The 21,034-nt window shown below is 68.8% G+C and overlaps 10 protein-coding genes across 10 annotated transcripts; 6 read left to right on the top strand and 4 right to left on the bottom strand.

Annotated features, from left to right (window-relative positions):
* Nucleotides 1-1,046: 1,046 nt before the first annotated feature.
* V1510DRAFT_419237 (uncharacterized protein) lies at nt 1,047-2,962 on the top strand (the record flags this gene model as incomplete). Its single annotated transcript, XM_066934260.1, has 1 exon — nt 1,047-2,962. A coding segment is annotated over exon 1 (1,583 nt), but the record flags the coding sequence as incomplete, so codon positions are not given.
* A 1,219-nt stretch (nt 2,963-4,181) lies between these two features.
* V1510DRAFT_419231 (Tubulin/FtsZ, GTPase domain-containing protein) lies at nt 4,182-6,596 on the top strand. The gene is made up of 5 exons (XM_066934259.1): nt 4,182-4,474; nt 4,717-5,393; nt 5,426-5,543; nt 5,577-6,011; nt 6,049-6,596. The coding sequence occupies exons 1-5, from the start codon at nt 4,438-4,440 to the stop codon at nt 6,150-6,152; spliced, it is 1,371 nt and encodes a 456-aa protein (XP_066788214.1). The 5' UTR covers nt 4,182-4,437; the 3' UTR covers nt 6,153-6,596.
* Nucleotides 6,597-8,996: 2,400 nt separating this feature from the next.
* Nucleotides 8,997-9,677, top strand: V1510DRAFT_403911 (uncharacterized protein; the record flags this gene model as incomplete). Its single annotated transcript, XM_066932193.1, has 4 exons — nt 8,997-9,365; nt 9,400-9,413; nt 9,444-9,518; nt 9,551-9,677. 4 exons carry the CDS (start codon nt 8,997-8,999, stop codon nt 9,675-9,677), a joined length of 585 nt encoding a protein of 194 aa, XP_066788213.1.
* A 292-nt stretch (nt 9,678-9,969) lies between these two features.
* On the bottom strand, nt 9,970-10,700 carry V1510DRAFT_419222 (uncharacterized protein). The gene has a single exon (XM_066934258.1). It carries the CDS (start codon nt 10,660-10,662, stop codon nt 10,024-10,026), a length of 639 nt encoding a protein of 212 aa, XP_066788212.1. The 5' UTR covers nt 10,663-10,700; the 3' UTR covers nt 9,970-10,023.
* A 2-nt stretch (nt 10,701-10,702) lies between these two features.
* Nucleotides 10,703-13,774, bottom strand: V1510DRAFT_431009 (uncharacterized protein). The gene is made up of 6 exons (XM_066935413.1): nt 13,701-13,774; nt 13,390-13,627; nt 13,260-13,356; nt 11,894-12,443; nt 11,708-11,860; nt 10,703-11,645 (listed from the first exon to the last, which is right to left on the bottom strand). The coding sequence occupies exons 2-6, from the start codon at nt 13,553-13,555 to the stop codon at nt 10,938-10,940; spliced, it is 1,674 nt and encodes a 557-aa protein (XP_066788211.1). The 5' UTR covers nt 13,556-13,627; nt 13,701-13,774; the 3' UTR covers nt 10,703-10,937.
* A 32-nt stretch (nt 13,775-13,806) lies between these two features.
* V1510DRAFT_396412 (uncharacterized protein) lies at nt 13,807-15,483 on the top strand. The gene is made up of 2 exons (XM_066931890.1): nt 13,807-14,237; nt 14,269-15,483. The coding sequence occupies exons 1-2, from the start codon at nt 14,163-14,165 to the stop codon at nt 15,334-15,336; spliced, it is 1,143 nt and encodes a 380-aa protein (XP_066788210.1). The 5' UTR covers nt 13,807-14,162; the 3' UTR covers nt 15,337-15,483.
* A 3-nt stretch (nt 15,484-15,486) lies between these two features.
* V1510DRAFT_367201 (tRNA-splicing endonuclease subunit sen54 N-term-domain-containing protein) lies at nt 15,487-16,758 on the top strand (the record flags this gene model as incomplete). The annotated part of the gene is made up of 3 exons (XM_066931297.1): nt 15,487-15,617; nt 15,649-16,298; nt 16,331-16,758. The coding sequence occupies 3 exons, from the start codon at nt 15,487-15,489 to the stop codon at nt 16,756-16,758; spliced, it is 1,209 nt and encodes a 402-aa protein (XP_066788209.1).
* V1510DRAFT_396406 (BTB/POZ protein) lies at nt 16,588-17,452 on the bottom strand (the record flags this gene model as incomplete). The annotated part of the gene is made up of 3 exons (XM_066931889.1): nt 16,588-16,795; nt 16,827-16,963; nt 17,286-17,452. 3 exons carry the CDS (start codon nt 17,450-17,452, stop codon nt 16,791-16,793), a joined length of 309 nt encoding a protein of 102 aa, XP_066788208.1. The 3' UTR covers nt 16,588-16,790.
* A 369-nt stretch (nt 17,453-17,821) lies between these two features.
* Nucleotides 17,822-19,605, top strand: V1510DRAFT_419209 (putative beta-glucanosyltransferase gel2 protein). Its single transcript, XM_066934257.1, has 3 exons — nt 17,822-18,256; nt 18,288-18,300; nt 18,331-19,605. The coding sequence occupies exons 1-3, from the start codon at nt 18,002-18,004 to the stop codon at nt 19,584-19,586; spliced, it is 1,524 nt and encodes a 507-aa protein (XP_066788207.1). The 5' UTR covers nt 17,822-18,001; the 3' UTR covers nt 19,587-19,605.
* V1510DRAFT_419205 (L domain-like protein) lies at nt 19,521-20,250 on the bottom strand. The gene is made up of 3 exons (XM_066934256.1): nt 20,090-20,250; nt 20,018-20,058; nt 19,521-19,983 (listed from the first exon to the last, which is right to left on the bottom strand). The coding sequence occupies exons 1-3, from the start codon at nt 20,166-20,168 to the stop codon at nt 19,612-19,614; spliced, it is 492 nt and encodes a 163-aa protein (XP_066788206.1). The 5' UTR covers nt 20,169-20,250; the 3' UTR covers nt 19,521-19,611.
* Nucleotides 20,251-21,034: the final 784 nt, after the last annotated feature.

Below are 21,034 nucleotides of genomic sequence, written 5' to 3'. Positions count from 1 at the left end.
CTGCATCTCTCTTGGGCTCACGCTCCAGCAGCCCTGCCTAACGCGCCGCCCTAGCCGCATATGGAATGGCGCACGTGCTGCGTGTTCCAGCGCGCATGCATCTCGTAGTTCGCACCTTGCCAAAGCCGGATAGAAGGGCACTCGTCACTACCAGCAGTCATGCACCAAGACATGCTTACTGCGCAGCCTCGGTCGCCCACAGCTTCCAGCGCGCCGTGGATCCTTTTATCGGGCTCGGCCAGCCCCTCTGGTGCACCGCACAGACGTGCGCCCCATCCCTCGGCGGCGCCGTCGCCACAGGCGTCGGCGTTCGTGTCGTTGCGCCGCACCGCGTGCGTCGGCCGACGCGCGATAATAAAATTTGACCTCGCTCGCCCAGCGCCAAAAGTGTTTAATAATATAAAGGCGAAAAAGGCAAAATTAAAAGTCAAAGTTCAGAAGAATCGAAATCGAATCCAAGCCGTCGGCGCACTAATTTGGCTGCACGTCGGGCAGGCACAACCCCAGCGTCCGTGGTCGACACGGTATATATATCATCGCCATCGGTCGGACGCGCAATTGGCTTCCCTCCAGCAAGCCCGCCGGCGTCAGTTCCACGACCTGCCAGACCTCGACTCCGACCCCGACCCGACCCCGGCCTGCCAGGCGGCCCCCGGCTATAGGCGACCTCATAGCCGTCGCAGACAGCCCGGCTCCGCTTCGTCGTCCCGGCTGCCGCCGCCGGTCCCTGCCGTTTCGCCGTGCAATTGTGTGCGGCCGCACATGTGCTCGGCCAGACCGATCGTCTAGCCTCCGTCTGTTTTTGTTGCCGTTGCTGCGCAGGCTTGTGCCAGCGCCTACTCGGCGCGTGCCAATTGCTACTGCTGTCGTTTCGTAACAGCATGCGCGGCCAATAACGGGGCCTGCGCCGTCCCTTTGTTGCCGGACCGTTCCTTCGATGTCGTCCTCCAACCCACTGTTTCTGTACGCGCCCGTGTCTGCCTCGTCTGCTGCCCCGTCCGTGCCGGCGGCCGCGCCGGCCCATGGCGTGCCGGCCACGGCGTCCGCGCCGGTATACGCGAATGCCGCGATGGACGGCACCGCGCTGCCGCCGGCGACGTTAGATCCCGCTGGGACCGGCGCGTCCTACTACCGTGGCCCGCCGGTGCAGCACCAGCAACCAAAGCAGCATGCACCAGGCGCGGCGTCAACCCCACTCCTCGCACCGTCGCCCGGACAGCACTCGCAGTCGGCTGCGGGCCAGCACCAGCTGCATCTCGCGCAGCACCCGCAGCATAGCCAGCCGCCCTACGGCCGCGTGAGCCAGGCCCAAGACTACTATTCCGGTGCCGACTTTGGCGACCTCGAAGACCCGCTGTCGTCCGTCGCAGCCCACGCCGGCCATATGCCGGCTCCGGCATCCGCTTCCGGAATGTTTGGACAGATTGGCCACCCTGGGCAAATGGCGCACGCCGGCCAAGCCGCGCACGCGATCACCCACTCGAGCCAGCTCGTGCACCCAGGCCCGGTCGCGCATCCGTCTGCGTCAAATCTGGCGCACAACGCGGCCACTCCGACCATGCCCGCTACTCCCTACTACTTTGCAGATCCAGCTTCGGCTCCCATGTCCGTTGTGCCGCCGCCGCCGCCGCCATACATGTACCCTGTGCATGTCAAGCCCGGCTACCCCTACGCGAGTCCCTACCCGTATCCCGTCATGCCGGAGGCCTTTGGCTACGCAGGCCATCCCTACGCGAACCAGATGGTCGAGATTTCGTCGTCGTACACTCCTCGGACGAAAATGAAGCGGTTTCGGTTGACCCACGCCCAGACACGATTTCTGATGAGCGAGTTTGCGAAGCAACCTCATCCGGATGCGGCGCAACGCGAGCGACTCGTCGCGCAGATTCCCGGGCTGTCGACGAGACAGGTGCAGGTGTGGTTCCAGAACCGAAGGGCGAAACTCAAACGGATGTCCCTTGACGACCGGAACCAGCATGTTCAGTCGCGTTCCATGCCTTCGCCGGATATCGATGCCGACAAGCTGGAAGACAGTCCAGAGCCCATGTCCGGCGACGGGGCGGGCCCCTCTGACAGCTCGCAAGGGATGATGAAGGAAACTAAAGACGACAAAGCTCGTTCGTACTGGCAAATGCCCGTGCAATCTGCCGCAGGACCCTCTTCTGCGGCCATGGCTGCCGGGCTTTCGCACGCGCCAGCACCCACTGGCTCGTCACTGTCGTACACCACATCCGGGCCATCGGTTGGGCACTCGTCGTCTCACGGCGTTGGCGAGGACAGCGTTTCGAGCTCGCAGAAGTCGTACTATAGCTCCGACTATCTCTCACATGCGGGTAGCTCGTCAGCCCCTGCAGCAGCACAGCTCACACAAGTTCCCGCACAGACACCCCATCAAGTCGCACAACCGACTCAGCAGCTCTCGCAGCAAATGCCGCAGCACATGGGGCATGTGCCGCAACAGATGCAATACGGCGCAAACATGTCGCTGCTGCCGCTGCCGCCGCTTGCTCCACCAGTACCGCCGCTGCCTCCGGTACCGGTACCTACGCTGGGATCTGCTTCGGCAGGGAACATTGTCTTCGGAAGACCGTCAGCCAGCTCTGCCGACGGCATCATGTCCATGCAACATCTCACCGGTCCGCCTCAGCCTGACTGACCGCAAGATCCACGATATTGGTTAGAGTTCGACATGTCTGTACATATTATACCTGGCGCGATTAGTGCGGTTAAGGTTTGTTTACTATTATCTTGTAATCCGGTTTTGAGTTCCATAGAGCTCACAGGAACTGCGGTTTGATGGTGTGCGTCAGGCTGGGCCTCATCGCGCTCGCCTAGTCGGTTTCAGGGATTCTGTATACTATACGATTTGTAATTCATAGCGCTCTTCTTGGAACAGTCGAGCGTAATAGCACATGTACTATGATATTCATTTTAAGTGCGCCGGAATGTCGGTTCGTGGCCAACCTAATTTTTCCCCTGAGTCTGCAAATGTCTACTAGTAGTTCATGCACGGATTCCAGGTTTTCGGAACTGGCTGCGCACTGTGCACAGCGGCGTACGTGTGTCTGGCGCAACTCGTAGGCGCCTGGAGCGCTGCCGAATTCGGCCGTACCTCCGTCACGGGCTCGAACTCTAGAGACGCTGCGTACGCGTGTTAAGCAGGCCAGAGTGGCTGCCCGGTAGGGTATTCTGATCCCTGCATAGGCCCATCGCTTACGTCTGACTCCCGAAGCCGACCGACGTGTGCTCTACAGCGCTCGGTGTAGCTTGCGGGAACACAATCCGGTCCGATCGATCGAGCCGATTGCGCTACGCGGTTAATCGCGTCAAATCGGCGCTGCGTAAGCGCTGCCTCGAAAGTCTAGTACAAATAGGTAATTCTGTCGGTCACCATCGTGGACTGCAGACACTGCCATCGCGGGTTTTGTGCAGTTTCCCCATGCGGGTCGTACCCTGCTCGTACCGGTACGAATACACGTGTTGTGCGCAAGACCCTGCAGAACGCAACGAGGACCCTGCAGCCTCGGCAGCATGCCAGTGATTTCGGCTGCGCTTTAATTACCATTATGGAGCGGACCCTGAAGCGGACTCTACGTCGGACCTTAGATAGGTGGACCCTGCCTTTCGAACGAGCGGGGGCTGGTCGGCTGGAACCTGGTGCCGTCCCAGCGGAAGGTTTACGCAAGCCCAGCGGGTACAAGCCGTTGGGCCTAGACACAGCCCCGCCCTCCCCCCAGGTTGGAGCTAGGTAGCGGCAAGTTCCAGCCAGCCGCTCCTGCCTGCGTCGCACAGAGCGAGCCAGCTACCTGACGACGGGCGACGTGAGCACGAACGGAGCAATCGAAAGAGCGAGCGCGCTGTCCTTGCCAGGTAGGTCCTGGACGAACTTTCTAGAGCTAGTGCCCGGACTATTCTGTTGCAGCTGGTGCAGGGTGGCAAGAATACGCTATTGGCACGCTACGACATGCCATCTGCGGGTGGCGCTGCAGCCGCACGACATGCGGCGTCGCTACCCGGCCGTCACATACCCGCCGCACCGAGTGCGGCGCGTCTCCCAGACGTGCGCCGCACGCGTCGCGCTAGCGCGTTTACCCTAACCCCCATGCGCGTCCTCAATATTCATTCCTATTGCAGAACAGCGCTTTGCAGCGGCCCCGCCGGCTGCCCGCCCCCTCCTACAGCTCGCACCTACCCACGCGTTACAGCTGAGATCGATCCGACGTCGCACCGTAGATTATTCACCCATTGCTGCGCCGAATCAGCAGTTGTGTTGACGTAAAAGCCAAAAAACATAGTAGCTCACGCTTTGTTTACCCTTCCATACGCTACCCCTTGCTTGCGCTCACAGAGCACAACACTTCAATTTTGCATACTCAAGTTTCGCACTCACCATAATTCTCAGCCATCTCCGTTGCAGAGTCCTAGGAATCCCTCAGGATGCGTGAAATTATCTCTATTCAGTGTGGCCAGGCTGGTACGTGCACCGATGGCTCTTCAATTGATGGCGCACCGGCGGTGGGGACGCCCGAGGTCGAACAGACCGCTCGGCCTTGTGCCCCGACGCCGGCGGATGCACCTAGGCGCCCGAGTGGAATGTCGAACACAGACTAACATCACGCGCAGGGTATGCTTTCTACAGATCCGGATGGACGACCGTGACGATGGATGCGTTCGGACGACCGCGGCCGGCGATGTTCGGACTTTGCTGACGATGCAGTAACCAGATCTCCTCGGCGTTCTGGAGCACCATCACCGGCGAGCACGGCCTCGACGGTGCCGGCCACCTGGTGGACACGAGCGAGAACCAGCGGCTAGACAAGATCGATGTGTTCTTCTCGGAGGCGTCGAACAGCAAATACGTGCCGCGCTCGATCGCCGTTGATCTCGAGCCGTCGACCCTGGATGCCATCCGCGCCGGTCCCTTGGGAGAGCTGTTCCGCCCGGACAGCTTCGTGTCGGCGTTCTCGGGAGCCGGAAACAGCTGGGCCAAGGGCTTCTACACCGAGGGCGCTGAGCTGATGGAGTCGATCATGGACGTCGTTCGCCGCGAGGCCGAGCAGGCCGACTCGCTCCAGGGCTTCCAGCTGACGCACTCGCTGGGCGGTGGCACCGGCTCGGGTCTGGGCACCCTGCTGCTGTCGCGCATCCGCGAGGAGTTTCCCGACCGCATGCTGTCGACGTACTCGGTCCTGCCGTCGCCCAAGGTCTCGGACACCATCACTGAGCCGTACAACGCCGTGCTGTCGTTCCACCAGCTTGTCGAGAGCTCGGACTCGACGTTCTGTCTGGACAACGAGGCCCTGTACGACATCTGCATCAAGACGCTCAAGATCGACCGGCCGTCGTACTCGGACCTGAACCAGCTGGTGTCGCTCGTGATGTCGGGCGTGACGGTAAGTGTCGGCAGGCTGCGTGCTGACCCCAGACGTGTTTGCGGTTCCCCGGCCAGCTCAACAGCGACCTCCGCAAGCTCGCGGTGAACATGGTGCCGTTCCCGCGCCTGCACTTCTTCATGACCGGCTTTGCGCCGCTCTTTGCGATGAGTACGTTTGCGCGTACGCCTCGCTGACACACAGACTCGCGCGCGTTCCAGGGTCTGAGCGTGCCTGAGCTCACCCAGCAGCTGTTCAACCCGGCCAACATGATGGCGGCGGCTAACCCTACGCACGGCCGCTACCTGACCGTTTCGGCTATCTTCCGCGGCAAGGTCTCGCTTAAGGAAATCGAGGAGACCATGTACGCCACGCGCACCAAGAACTCTGCCTTTTTCGTCGAGTGGATTCCCAACAACGTGCAGACGTCTGCTTGCAACATCCCGCCGGCGAACCTGAAGACGTCGGCGACGTTCATCGGCAACTCGACCGCCATCCAGGAGCTGTTCATCCGCACCAGCAACCAGTTCTCGGTCATGTTCCGCCGCAAGGCGTTCCTGCACTGGTATACTGGCGAGGGAATGGACGAGATGGAGTTCACCGAAGCCGAGAGCAACCTGAACGACCTGATCGCCGAGTGTAAGTGGGCGCCCAGGAGATGCGCTGACAGCCCCAGACCAGCAGTACCAGGACGCCACCGTGGACGACGAGGTCGGCGACGACGGCGAGTACCTCGTCCAGGACGACGGCGAGGCGGAGCTCGACCCCGAGACCTACTAGGCCGACGCGTGACGCTGTCCGGACGCGGCCGGGCTGCGGTCCGGGCACCTCTCTTTTGCTCTTTGCGCTTCTAAATTTCGCTCACCGGATGGCCACCGCCGGTGTTTTGCAGGCTCTACAGCCGCCTCGCTCTCGGGCGGCGAGACGGCACGGACGCTCGCCGATTTTGGATACAATTCTCTAATGGACAAGTGTGAGCCACGTTTTCGTTATGTTTTCCAGTTGCCTTTTTTGTCGACGTTCTTGTAGTATTTCCCAAAACGCGTTTCGTTTAATACACCTTGTAAGCCTTGCGGCCGCGCGCGAGCGCAGCGTGGACGGTGCCACTGCAAAGATGGCCCTAACGGAGTAGCAGGCTGGGGTGGTCTAGGGCTAGAGAGCCCATGGGGCTGCGTGGCAGAATACGAGGCCGAGAGATGGCGTACGATACGGTTTAATTTCAGGGATGCCACAATAAGGTTGACGCGCCGATGGCCAGTTTCGGCGCTATTGGCCAGTGGCAGGACGGAATGGGCAAGAGTACGTGATTGGTTCGGTGGTGCGGGGCGCGGCGCGGGTGGCTGCGTGCGGCGGTGGCGCGCAGACGCTGCTTCGTGCGGCTGGACGCGGACCGGCCCGGCTGAGCGCGCCCGGCTGCAGCCGCCACGGTGGGCGCGGCGACGGCTGACGCGGCAAGCGATGTGGCGGGAGCCGCCCTGGCGGACGGCGGGCGACGGCTGAGCCGTGGATCGGCACCGTGGCCAGGCGCTTGAGCAGCGAGCGGCTGCGAGCCGCACGGTAGCGGAGGTCCCGCGCGGCCCACGTGTGGCGGTGCGGGCAGCCACAGAGCGCGCGTGTCCTGTGTCACGGTCTCGCACCTCCGCGCCGGCGCCGCCCGAGGCCCCGGCGTTCGGATGGCGCGTCAACGCGCCGCCGGCGCTGGCCCTGCGGCTCCGGCGAGCGCATTTTCGGTGCTCGTGCCTCGCACGCGCGATGTCACAGCGCGTCGCCACTCCACGCACTATGACCGAACCCCCAACCGCACGCCGGCCAGATGACGAGGCCCGCCCACTGTGCCCACCACCGGGCGCCCACCGCAAGCGAGCGTGATCGGTGGTTGCCGTTAGCGGAAGCACGGCCAGCACAGCCGCGCTGCGGATGTGACATCCGTAGACAACACAAAACACCTGGCAGGACGGCGTATCGTGCCGTTAAGGGTCGACGTTTTTGGTGGCCATAACTCGGCGTCAGCGGGAGCTAGGCCGTGTGCGGCTAGCGTAGATATAGCCTGCGGAGCGCGACTGCGCGCCAATGGCCGGGCACGTACCTGGCCAGGGTCTCGGTACGCGTGGGTACCGCCGCCGCGGCGGCCGCATGCGGTCTAATCACGCGGCCACGGCCGTCTTCTCCGGGCGCGCGAGTCGGCGATCGCGGCTGCCGCTCAAGCTGATGCTGGCGCGCGGCATGTGTACGCCACCTCTGTGCCCGCCACGAGGCCCGCCGGTGTCCAGGGTTGGCACGGGCGGCGGCGGTGGCCACCGGCATCAGACGTCACGGCGTTTCTGGAAATCGGTCGATGACCGTCGCGCCGGCGACACGCGTGGCCGCTGACAAAAACAGGGTCCAGTGGCGCTAGACCGTGCAGCCTGTCCGGAAGCGGGCTAGGCCCGACTGCCAGCGTGCAGGCTTCCCTCGCTGGCGCCACAGCTCTAAAGTTAACGTCATATTAGTAGTCACCTACTGCACGCGCGCTACCGCGCGCCGCTCCGCTAGGCCCGATCTGGCCAGACCTATCGTCAGGGTCTCTTGACCGGATCCGCCGCAGGCCGGCGAACGCGTCGATAAGAACCGGCGTCGCGGTCCAGGCGCCAGCGGCGGCCCGCCGCACAGGCGCACGCGCGCGGCGGGTGGGCGCGGGCTGTGGCGCGGCGCGGCCGCAAGCGGCCGGCGCGCGCCGGCCGCGCCCGCGGACCGCGCGGCGCCGGCTCGGGGATCCGCGCGCCGTCGGCCGGCCGTGGCCGGCTGTCTGGAGAGTCCGTACGACGTGGTGCCACCGGTAGCTCGGGTACCACAGGACCCTGCATGATCCTGCAGGTGGCCAGGGTACGGCCAGCTACTGCGCGGTACCGATAGTACGTGGAGCACACCGGCCCAGTGTGTCGGTTCCACGCCACCGGCGCGCGCGCGCGCCGGGACGCCGCGGCCGGCGCAAGCCCGTGGCGTACCCGCGCCGTACCCGCCGGCCCTGCGCGTACCGAGCGGTACCCGCGCGGCACCCCGCTGTACCTAGCGTGCCCTAGCCCTAATCCTAAGGACCCTGCCTCGCCATCGCTGCAGGCACCATCGCCAGCGGCCGCGGACCCTTGACGTTTTGGGCCGCCGGGAAGGCGCTACCGACAGTATTATGACGGTAGCCTGTCCGGTCCTCGCGCGTGGCCGGTACAGGCCTGCACGGCCCGCCGAAGATCTGCACAGCCAGCACTATGCGGTTTCGGTCCCGCCGCGGGCAGGCGGGCGAGTACGGGCGCCCGCGGCGTCCGGTGCACCGTCGGTTACTCGTTTGGCGTAGACCGGCCCGGCCGTGCACTAACGGCCGCGCTGCAGCGGCGTGCCCGACACGGCGCCTGCCGGCAGAGCTATAATATATCCCCGTCTTCCCGGAGCACTTTCACGGCGCCCTCACACACGGACACCAGCTGCCTTCCCTGGATCGGTCCCTGACGCCAGCCTGCCCCCCTGTGAGTGGACGATCTCGCCAGCAACTCGGCGGACACGACCAGAGGTCCGCACACGCCCTCCAGCGGCCCACCGCCCTCCGGGCCCGGACGCCCTCGGCCACGGTACTGCGGCCGCACGCCCTGGTGAATGCTGGATTCCACGGGCACGAGTCCCCACAAGCGCAACAGCCAATCGCACAGTCACTCGGCCGCGCAGGGCGACCTGCTGCACCAGTACGCGCAGCAACTCTCGCGCCAGCAGCTCGCGTCGTACGCCCTCGCGCCGGCCGCGCCGGCCGCGCCGGCCGCCGGCCCGTCGACAGCGTCGGCCGGCCGGCGCGGACCGCCCACACCACGGCCCACGCCGCCGCGGCTGGCGGGCCCGGACCCGGGCCGCAAGGTCGCGATTCCGCGCCTGAAGGCGCCGGCGCCGGCGCCGGCCGTGCCGGACCCGACCGCCACCCAGCGGTACCGGATCTCGCACGCGTGCGAGCCCTGCCGGATCCGCAAGACTAAGGTACGTGGCGCGCGCGGGCGCGGCTGACCCCCAGTGCAGCGGCGAAAAGTACGTACGCCGCCGGGCGCGCTGACCCAGGCCCATCTGCTCGCACTGCCGCCTCGTCGGCATCAGCTGCTACTACGGCAACAACAAGCGCGACCGCGACAAGGAGTGAGTGCCGGCCGCGCGCGCGCTGACGCCAGGGAACTCTCGAGCCTGCGCGACAAGGTCGACAAGTACGAGCAGCTGCTCGACCGGCTCATCCCGACGCTGAGCCGGTCGTGGCAGGAGCAGATCGCCCAGATCTACCAGCCTGTGAGCGTCTACTGACCGCCGGCGGCGCGCCCCGCCGCCGGCCCCCGTGCGCCCGCCCGCCGCGAAGCTTACTCGTCTAGGTCTACTGGTCCCTGTCCGACTCTGCGCCAATGGAAGGTGAGTCCCGGCCGCGGCCGCGCTGACCCAGACCTCGTCCCCGACCGGTCGTCGATGCTCTACCCGTACTACTACGACTACGACCAGTCCCTCCACTCCGCCTCGTCGACGCCCCAGGGCAGCCTCGGTGGCGCCGGCCCCCCCTTCTCAAACTAGCCGACTGCAAGTAGAAAGCTGCAAAAGGAAAGCAGGCAAGCACCGCGGCGGCACCCAACTCGGCCGACGGGCCGCCAGCGCGCCGGACTCAGCCGTCGATAACTGACGTAAACCTACAGAATTGAATACATTGCTCTGTTTTCTGATACCGCCGACGCCGGCCGGGCTTTGCCGTCGGGCGGCCGCGGGGCCGGTCGATTTGGATTTCGCTAAAATCAAGGTACGGACTCCCCGGGCGGCCCGCCCCGCGGTGGCCCCCCCGCCGCGGCCGCGTGTCGCCCGGCGGCATACTGGTCCGGCCCCGCCGACGGCCTGTTGGGCCTGACTGTTCTGTGCTTTTCGCGTCTGCCTGGCTGCTTTCTTGACTTTCTTCTGCTTTCCCGACGTCGGACCTCCTCCCCTCGTTCTTCGTTCGATTCTTGCTTCCTGCACTGGATGGTGCCGGTCGCCACCCGGCCCGGCCTGCCTGTGTCTCTTTTGCTTTTAATATCGTATTCTTGTTCGTTTGTGCGCTGCAGACGCCACGCGCCTGCGCCGCCAGTAACCACTTGTTTATTATAAAAAAACCCATAAAAAAGAGCCCTCGAGCGCAAACCGGCCGCGACGGCCCCCCCGGCGGCCGCTGGGCCGCCCGTAGCACTGGCGCGCGCGCCGGCGGGCACGTGCGTGTTCGCGGGCCGAAACGGGCGTGTTCGCCAGTTTCGCGCAATTGGATCTGCACGGCCATGACGTTGCGGCGCCGACGCGCCCGCTGCCGCGGGGGACTAGCCGGCGCCGTCAGACGTGCGCGCATGCGCGTGGCTGTCCCGGGCGACCGTCGGCTGCGCGGAACGGCGCGGAACGGCGCGAAACGGCGCGATCGTTCGGGCGCGCTCTGGAATCTTCGATCCGCCACCGCCGCCCCGCGCCGCAGGCGCGTCCGCGGCCCAGCGCCCGCTCCGCGCGCCCGCCCAGCTCCCTAAAAATACATTCGGCTCGGTGCCAGCTATGGTACAGGGCGCGTCAGGCCGTCAGCAGCCGCGCCTCGAGAATCTCGAACGCCATCCGGCGGCGCAGCTTGTCCATGTCGCGCTGCGAAAACGTCAGCGGCCGGCCGCGCGACAGCACCTCCACGGTCTTGCACGTGAACACGCCGCAGTCGAAGCCGTTCTCCTGCATCGGCGAGTCGTTCGGCACGTGCTCCGCCCAGGCCGCCGCGTCGCCGGCGTCCACGCCCTGCGCGCGCGCCTCGTGCGCCACGTACTCGCGCAGGCACGCGAACGCGCGCCCCGGCCCGCCGCCGAGCGAGTCGTAGTACTCCAGCCGCCGCGCCCGCAGGTTGATCACGCCCACGCACCAGTGCGATCCGTGCACGTTGATGGGCACAAACACGAGATCGGTCTGGGCCAGGTCCAGCTTCTTGCGCCGGGCCCAGCGCGCCACGCCCGCGTAGCCCTTGCCCGACAGCGTCGTGTAGAAGTGCGTGCTGTACGAGAACGAGCGCGGGTACTTGTGGCCGGCCTGGCGGCTGCGCTCGGTGACCATTTCCAGGTAGAAGTCGATCACGTTGTCGTTGAGCCACTGGCGCGGGCCCAGCGTGCGCAGGTCGCGCACGCTCACGTCGATCCGGAACTTGGACACGAGCGCACGGCCGACGTCGCGGCCGCGGACGGCCTCGTCGACGCGGGCGGCCTGCGCGGGCGTGAGGGCTTCGATGGGCTCCTCTTCGGGCTAGCGCGACCGTTAGCGCCGTCCATCGTAACTTCCCAATCGGGACCGGCGCCATAACCTACCTGGACATGCTTCATACGCTCGATGGCCGCGATCCGGGCCTTGCGGCGATCGAGGATAGCGTTCCAGCTCGGGAAGTCGGTGGCGTCGCCCTCGCTGACGAGCTGGCGGAGCAGGTCCGCGATTGACGTGGCCGGGGCCGCGGGCGAGCCGGCCTGGGTCAGATCCGAGTTGGGCGAAAAGCGTACCTGGGGCCGCGGCGAGCGGCCGGGCGTGGCGCCGGGCGAGCGCGCCGAGAGCGTGGCCAGCAGGCCGGGCGAGCTGCGCAGCGGCGAGGCTGCCAGGGTCTGCTGGATGGCGTCGACGGCGAAGCCGCGGGCGCGGGGGGCGCTGGCGACGGCGCCCGCGCCGGCGAAGGGGCTGCGGTACTTGGCCACGCGGCCGGTGGTGGCGCCGTACGCCGAGGGGTGGACGGACACGCGGCCGGCGGGCGTAGACGGGACGGCGCTGGCGGAGAGAGGGAAAGGCGCGGGCGCGGGCGCGGGCGTGGCCGGGACGGCCGGGAGCGCGGGCGTGGCGGGCGCGGTGGCGGGCGCGGTGGCGAGCGCGGTGGCGGGCGCGGTGGGCCAGCGCGGGACGGCGCCGGGCGCTGCGGCGGCGGCGTCCTCGCGCTGGCGCCGCTGGAGCCGGGCGACGAACTGGTCGGCGCGGTCGCGTTTGGCGGCGTCGGCGTCGGCGCCGGCGCCCCGGCCGGAGCGCTGGGCAGTCGTCAGCGCGGCGTCAAACAGGTTGGCGCGGCTGGGTGCAGCGGGGCCGGGTGCTGAAGCGCTAGCCGAGCGGTTGGGCGCGTTTGGAGCGGCCGCGCCAAGGGTTCCGGATGCGCGCTCCGGCGGCGGGCTGGCGCTAGCGCTGGTGTGCGCGGGCGCTGCTGCAGTGCGGTCGGCGGCGGGCTCGAGGTCCTCGGCTGCGACGAGGCCGGGCCGCGCGGTGGCGGCGGCGGCGCGCTCGCGCGCCTGCGCCAGAAAGAGCTCGCGGATGGACGGCCGCTGGGCGGCGGGCCGGGTGCGCGCGGCGAGCGGGTCGCGCGGCGGCACCCGCCGGCGCGCGCGCACGGGCGCGGGCGCAGGCGGGGCCGGCATTGGTCCGGCAGCGCGCTCCGGCGCCGGCGACGCGGGATCGAAGGAGACAAACTTTGGGTACCGCGGCTGGGGCACGGCCGGCCGGAAGCCGGGCGCGGGCCAGCCGGGCGTGCCGACGGAGCCGGGCCGCATGTTGGCCGAGGACGGCGGCGGCGCGCGGGGCGCGGCGGGCGAGCGGCCGGGGGTGGCGGGGGGGAAGAGGGGACGGCCGGCGCGCCGCACGTCGTGCGGCGCGGGGTCGAGCCGCACGTCGTGCGGCGGCGGGTCGAGCCGCATGTCGTGCGGCGTGCGGTCGAGCCGCGCGTCGTGCGGCTCGGAGCCGCGCGCAGGACCGCGCCGCACGGCGTGCGGCGCGCCGTCCGCGCCCGCCGTCCGCGCGGCCGCGCCCGCCGCGCCGCCCGTCGCCGCTGCGTCCGCCGCGCCGCCCGCCTCCGCCGCGCCGCCCGCCTCCGCCGCGCCCGCCGCCTCCGCCCACTCCGCCGTCCGCGCCCGCTTCGTCTCGCGGCCCGGCTCGATCCGCCGCCACAGGCCCAGCGGCGGCCGCGGCACCAGCGTCGCCAGCGCGTCGTGGCCTGTCGTCAGCACCGCCGCCGCCGCGCACTCACATCGCCGGTACAGCCCGCCCACGAGCGCCGTCAGCGGCGCCAGCGGGCGCAGGGCCGCGCGCCAGCCCGCGCGCGTCCCGGCGCGATCCCCCGCGCCCGTCTCGTCGGCCATCGCGAATGCGTCCGCAAAGGCTCGTTTGCGCGCGGCCGGGTCGCCGGCCGCCATGTATCGTGTGCCGTCCGTTCGGCTGGTCGCGGCTCGCAGCCGGCTTCGTTGCGATCTCGGGTCGCCCGCAGTCTGCCATTGTCAGCCCCGGCCGCATCCGCGCGGCGCCGCGCGCGGCCATCGCGCCGCGCCGGCGGCCACGTACCCTGGAGTCTGTCGGCCGGATTCGGCCGCGTGCGCGCGCTGTCTGGCTGCTGGCGAGTGTTTGGATGCGCCCTCTGGAGCCGGCGCGCGAAGAACACGGTGTGGCTGGTGCGCGCTAGCGCCCGCTGTGGCGGTGCGTGCCACAACCGGGCTCGGTTCTTCTGGCCCGACCGACGCACCTGGCTGGCAGACGTCGAGCCATCCGCGACCGACGCACCGCCTCCGCGATCGAGCTACCGGCACCCGCACGAGGACCCGAGCACGCACCCGTGCCCGCAGACGCAGCCGCGCGCACACGAGCGGCGGCACAGCACGCCCCCAGCCGGGCCGACGACCCCCCGGCCAGAACCAGGCAGGGCCGGCCGCAAGCACCGGCGGGCCAGGCGGCGCACACGCAGGCGCCCAGGCGCCGGCGCAGAGCGCGCACGACCGCACGACCGCGGCCGACGGCCGCCGCACGGCGATGGTGACGATCAACATCCGCGGGCCGCCCAACGCGGACTACGTGTTTGGCTTCCCGGGCATCCCCGCAAGCTGGGTAGGTGGGCGCACGGGCGCGCTGACGGCAGCCGAGGATCAGCGGGGTGGTGGAGGTGCGCGGCGCGCCGCGGCAGCCGTTCCGGCTGACGTCGGTGACGGTGTCGCTGTACCGGACCGAGAAGATCACGGTGCAGACAAAGTCGCTCGGGCTGAGCCAGGTCAAGCGGCAGGAGTCGTACCTGGTCGGGTCCGAGCTGGCGGTCTTCAACACGGCGCTCGCCGGCGAGCAGCTGGTCGCCGTCGACCTGCCGTTCACGTACGAGCTGCCGGTGATCGGCGACATCCCGCCCAGCTTCTGCCAGAGCAAGATCGCCGAGACGGTCTACCAGCTGTACGCGACGGTGAACGTGCACGGGCAGGGCGTGACGCGCGCGTCGCGGCCGATCACGATCTACCGGTACGACAAGCTGTCGATCTTCGGCATCTTCAAGGAGCCCAAGACGGTGCGGACCAGCTCGCCGGACCACGTCGTCATGCTCGCCGCGACGTTCCCGCGCACGTCGTTCGGGCCCAACGACGTCCTGCGCGTCATCGTCGACGTCCTGCCCAACCCGGACCTGCACCACAAGTCGGCCAAGGCCAAGATGCGCGGGCTCACGCTCGAGCTCGTCGAGCTCGCCACGTTCAACGTCCACGGCGACGCGCCGTTCTCCAAGCCGCGCCGCGTGCGCCAGTCCAAGGTCGTCTTCAACAACATGAAGGTCCCGGCCGAGGGCTACCGGTCCGAGGTCGGCATCACCGTGCCCGTCGCCGACACCCGCAACAAGGACGGGCACGTGCCGTACGAGTTCGACGGCGCGCCCAACACGCTCATGCCCTCGTTCTCGATGACGGCCTCGCTGTACTCGATCGAGTACTGCGTCAACGTGCACGTGCGCATGTCCGGCTGCAAGGACGTCGAGCTCTCCCAGAAGGTCTTCCTGACGCCGTTCGACGCCGAGCAGTGCCAGGCGCTCAAGGAGCCGCTGAACGACGCCATCGACTACGCGCACCGCGCCGACCACGCCGAGACCCTGGTCTCGACCGTCATGCGCCCGACGGACGCGGACGGGCTGGCGCGGGCGGCGAGCAACCGGACACATTTATACATCGAGTAGGCCGCGGCCGTTTTGTTTGGAGTTTTGGGACCAAAAGCATGTACTTAGTGCGCGCCGCACGGCGCGCGGCGCACGCCGCACCCCGTGCGGCGCACCGATAGCCGGGTAATCTCACGCAAATTTCTCGACCGCGCGCGCTCCCGTCCGGCAATGGCCGACCGCTACGCCGAGGACGTCGACTACGAGGACTCGCCGCTGGCGCCGCCGGCCGGCGACGGCCCGGACGACGACGAGCTCGACGAGGACCTCGCCCAGGACTGGCGGTTCCTGGCGCAGGCAGGGTACGTGCGCGCGCGGCGCCGCTGACGGCAGCAAATCGGCCAAGACGCTGCCCAAGCGCGGCGAGAAGGAGTACGAGCCCGACGGCACGGCCGTGGCCGCGCAGTCGCTGCAGGACAGCCGCGAGGCCATGTTTGCTGCACTGGGCCACGCGCGCACGCACTCGGCCAAGGCGCACGTTGCGGGCGTCTGGCTGGCCGCCGAGCGCCGCTGCCGCGTGCTGGTCGCGCGCGGGCCGCACTTCAAGTCGGTGGGCCGGGCCGACCGCGGCGGCGTGCTGTACCTGCTGCCGGAGGAGGTGCTGTACCTGGTGGAGCGGGGAAGCATGCTGTGCTACTACGAGCCGGCGGACGGCTGCGGCCAGATCGCCGACGAGGACGGCCTGGTGCCCATGTCGCTGCAGGCGTGCTACGCGGCGTGTCTGCCGGCCTGCGGCGGCAACGAGCGCTACTTTGTGTACGCGCACCTGAAGCGGCTGGGGTTCCTGGTCCAGCGGGCGCCGACGTTTGATCCGGCGGGCCGCACGGCGATCGACGCCGCCGCGCCGCCGCGGCTGGACGTGCGCGTGGCTGCGGCCGCGCGCGCGTGGGCTGCGGCCGTCGCGGCCTGCGCCCGCCGCCAGCTGGTCGTGCCGCCGGCGTTCGGGCCGCTGGTGGCCGCCGGCGCCGTCTGGCGATCCTACGGTACGACCGACCGCGCGCTCTGCTGACCCCAGACCAAGTCTACGCCCGCCTGCGGCTGGTGCCGTGCCACAGCCACGCCGCCGAGAGCCCGGCCGCGGCCGACGTCGACCCCGATCCGGTCTACAGAGTCGCCTACAACGTCTGGAAGCCGCGCCCGGCGTTCAAAAAGTCCGCGCCCGGCGAGCCCGACTTCCGCGTCGTGGCCCTCAACGCCAGCCGGCACCGGCTGCCGACGCTGGCCCAGCTGCGGACGCTGTTTGCCGGCCTGGCCAAGGACGCCGGCTTCGACCGGGCTGCGCCACACATGCGGCTGCGCGACGGCTACAAAAACGTGCTGATCGCGCTCTTCGACAACGGCATCGTCAGCTTCAACCGGCTGGCCGACGTGTCGTTCGGCGACGCGCCGCTGGGCGCGAGCGCGGTGCGGAACGCGCACAAGGGCGGCCGCCGCCGGCGGTAGTGTAAATACATGTATATTAAGCCATGGCGGCATCAAACTGCGGTCAGCGCGCCCGCCACAGAACGTACCATCGAGGAAGTCCGAGGCGACGAGGAGCTCGAGCACCATCTCGGGCGGCACGTCGAACTCGGGGATGTTGCCGGGGTTGTTCTGGTGCTTGAGGTTGTAGTAGAGGTACTCGCAGACCTTTTCGAGGAGGATGCCGCTGGCGGTCAGTGGCTGTGCGGGCGGTGCCGGACAGGCGGCGCGGCGGCGGTGCGGCGGCGGTGCGGCTGTAGGCGCTGCTGGTGGCGGTGCGGCCGTGAGGCGGTGTCGGCGGCGGTGAGGCCGTGCGCCTGGCCGTGCAGCGCAGCTGGGCGTCGCTCAGCACAGCGCACAGCCCGCGCTCCGGCACCCTGTAGCACCGCGCGCCGGCGCGCCGCCGCACGATCCGTCCCAGCGGCCAGCAGCACACCGTCCCGGTGCTGCCGCCACCCTCGTCCGCCCGCGTCCGCCCGCGTCCGCCCGTCCGCGCGCTCAGAACTCACTTGATATTCGACAGCACAACGCGGTTGCGCTTGGCCTCCACAAAGTGCGACGACTCGCTCAGCATGCCGCGCAGCGTGCCCGAGATCATCGCGGCGGACCGCATGATGGCGAACTCGAAGCCGTCGGACGACACCAGCCGGACGTATTCCTTCTCGGTGTCAGCCATTGGGCGGCGCGGTGCGGCGGCGCGCGACAAGACGTTGGGTTACCCGGCCGGTGCCCCGACCCGCCCGCCGCGGGTCGCCCCTGAGCGTCGCAGGTACGACAGGTACGGCCGCCGGCCGCGGCTGAGACATGCGTCTGCACGTCCGCCCGTTGCAGCAAGCCGCGCGCCGCCCCGAGCGCGCCCGCCCGTTCGCGCCGCCCCACCGCCGTTTCGGCATGCCTAGGCCCTAGCGGCCGCACGGCTAGCGGCATACCGCTTTTGTGCCGAACACACCGATGCCCTCGCCGCACACTAGCGCCGCACGGCCCCGGGCCGCGACACGGCCGGCGCGGCGGCGCGGCGGCGCGGCGGCCGCGCCGGGCGGCCGCGCCGCGGCGGGGGTGGCGGCCCAGGCCGGCGGGCCGCGTTTCGATCCAGGCTGGGCGCAGGCTCGGCGGCCAAGCGTCTGGGCGTCTCTCTAGGGCGTGCAATTTAACTAGACCCGGGCGCTCGTTTCCCCTCTCCCCCATTCCTCCCCGGCACCCGTTCAGACCCAGGCCAGACCGCAAAATGAAGTTCCTGCTCGGACTCGCGTCCGTTCTCGGGCTGCTCAGCCAGCAGGCGTGGGCGCTCCAGCCCGTGTCCATCAAGGGCAACACGTTCGTGGACGCGTCCGGCAACCCGTTCGTGATCGTCGGCGTCGACTACCAGCCCGGCGGCTCGTCGGCGTACAACCCTGCGCTCGGCAAGGACGTGCTCTCGGACGCCAATGTGTGCCTGCGCGACGCGTACGTGCTGCAGCAGCTGGGCGTGAACACCATTAGAGTAAGTTGCCTCGCGCGCACGCTGACAGCAGATCTACACGATCGGTAAGCCGCCGTGAGGGCCCACTGACGCAGACCCCGACGTGAACCACGACGCGTGCGTGTCGATCTTCAATGCGGCCGGCATCTACATCCTGCTGGACGTCAACAGCGCGCTCGCGGGCGAGTCCATCGCCCGCGACAACCCGGGCCCGACCTACACCAAGAGCTACCTGCGGCGGGTGTTCAAGGTCATCGACAACTTCAAGGGCTACCCCAACACCCTCGGCTTCTTCTCCGGCAACGAGATCGTGAACGACGCGGCGTCGGCGGCGGTGTCGCCGCCGTACATCCGCGCAGTGCAGCGCGACATGAAGCAGTACATCGCCAACCACGCCGACCGCACGATCCCGGTCGGGTACTCGGCCGCAGACGACACCAAGCTGCGGCGCGCGGGCTGGGAGTACCTGCAGTGCGGCGGCGGCGACGACGCGTACGAGATCTCGCGGTCGGACTTCTACGGGCTGAACTCGTACGAGTGGTGCTCGGGCATCAGCACGTGGGCGACGTCCGGCTACAGCAACCTGATCTCGACGTTCAAGAACTCGTCGATCCCGCTCGTGTTCTCCGAGTACGGGTGCAACGCGGCGTCGCCGCGCACCTTCACCGAGGTCGACGACGGCGTGTACGACAAGCGCATGCTGGGCGTCTTTGACGGCGGGCTCGTGTACGAGTACTCGAACGAGGACAACGGGTACGGGCTCGTCAACATCGGCGCCGACGGCACGGTCGAGTACCGCGACGACTTCATGAACCTCCAGGACGCGTACCAGGCGCTCAACTACTCGAGCTGGTTCACCAAGGACAGCATCAAGACGGCGGCGTCGCCGGCGTGCAGCAAGTCGTACATCCAGTCGCTCGCGCCCGGCTTCAACGCGTCGTTCGCGCTGCCGGCGTCGCCAGCGCGCGACCTGATCGCCAGCGGGTCGGGCTCGAAGAACGTGGGCCGGCTCGTGCCGCTCAACGGCACGTACGCGACCACGTACGCCATCTACGACGCCGACGGCAACGAGATCGACGACCCGGCCATCACCGTCGTGTCGTCGAGCAACTCGTACATGACGTCGACGCCGCGGTCGTCGACGCGCACCGCCACCGCCACGCCGACGGCCTCGAGCGCGACCCGCGTCGCCGCGTCCGCCACCGCGACCTCGTCCGCCGTCGTCGTCGCCAACAAGACCTCCGCGGCCACCGCGGCCGCCACCAGCGACAGCGCCGCCGACGCCGTCCGCCTCGGCTCCGCGGGCTCGCTCGTCCTGGCCGTCGTGGCCGCCGTCTTCTTCGCCATGTAGGCCTGTACATGTATTTCTCCGTATCCTACACCCCGTACACCGCCGCCGCGGCCTCGCGCTCCGCCTGCCGGACCTTGTCAAAGTCCAGGATCCGCACGCTGGGCACGTGGTGCACCACCCACAGCCGGTAGTTGTCCTTGAGCGTCACCGGGTTGTCCAGCAGCGTCAGGTGCTCGAGCTGCTTGAGGCCCTGCAGCCCCTCCAGGTCCGCCAGGTTGGCGATTGCGTTCGACGTCAGCACCAGCGTCGTCAGGTTGGGCGCGGCCTGCGCCAGCGTCTTGCCGACGCTGGCGATCCGGTTGCGCGCCACCAGCAGCCGCCGCAGGTGGATCAGCCGCGGGATGTTGGTCAGGTGCGTCAGGTCGTTGTCCGTCAGGTCGATCGCATCGTTCTGGTCCTGCTGTCAGCGGGCGCGCCCGCCGCCGCCGTACCTTTGTCACGCCCAGGTTCTCCAGCATCGGGATCTTGTGGCCTGCTGTCAGCGCGCTCGCCCTGGCCCGTACCTCGCAGCAGCAGCTCCCGGTCGTTGAGCGGGTTGATGTACGACGGCGCCGCGCTCACCAGGTCCACCGTGAGCTTCATCGTGTCGTCGTCGCCGTGAGGTTGCGCGGTGAGTAAATTTTCTGCGGCCGTGGCGCGGGTGGCGCGGGTGGCGCCGCACGCCGTGCGGCTCATCCGCAGCGGCCGCACCACCACGCGGTTCCGCTCGCCGCGCCCGCCGGACCCGCCACGCTCCGCCGCAGGCCAGCAGGCCTCGGCCGCGCCGTCTGCCGCGCCAGCGCTCCGGCGCCCCACGCGGGGCACGCGGGCCGCGGCCATGCGCCACGCTGCGCGGCTATATGCAAGCGTGTCTGTGCGGCATGCGCCCGGACGCGTCGTCGCGCGTCCGCGGCGCATGACCTCGCTGCGGCTATGCGCCACAGCGGCCACACGCGCCCGCCGCAGGCGCCACCCTCGACGGAGTCGCCGCCGGAGGCTCGTGCGGCTATGCGCCACAGCGGCTGTATGGCACGAGCCTCCGGCGGGGGGGGCGCCGGGGGGGGGGGGGGTGCGGCACCTGCCCGAAGGGCAGCTACCCGCGCCGGAGTCGCCGCCGGAGGCTCGTTACATATCGCCGCTGTGGCGCATAGCCGCACGAGCCTCCGGCGGCGACTCCGTCGAGGGTGGCGCCTGCGGCGGGCGCGTGTGGCCGCTGTGGCTTGGAACGAGCCTCCGGCGGCGACTCCGTCGAGGGTAGCTGCCCTGCGGGCAGGTGCCACGCGCTGCCGCCCGCCGCAGGCGCCACCCTCAACGGAGTCGCCGCCGGAGGCTCGTGCGGCTATGCGCCACAGCGGCTCTATGTAACGAGCCTCCGGCGGCGACTCCGTCGAGGGTAGCTGCCCTTCGGGCAGGTGCCACACGCCGCCGCCGCAGGCTCGTGCGGCTATGCGCCACAGCGGCTATATGCG

This window comes from Dipodascopsis tothii (genome assembly GCF_038497935.1).
Source record: "Dipodascopsis tothii strain CBS 759.85 unplaced genomic scaffold V1510scaffold_21, whole genome shotgun sequence".
NCBI lineage: Eukaryota > Fungi > Ascomycota > Lipomycetes > Lipomycetales > Lipomycetaceae > Neoaidaea > Neoaidaea tothii.
The sequence above is the reverse complement of the archived record's forward strand: the minus strand, read 5'-3'. Positions and strand labels throughout refer to the sequence as shown.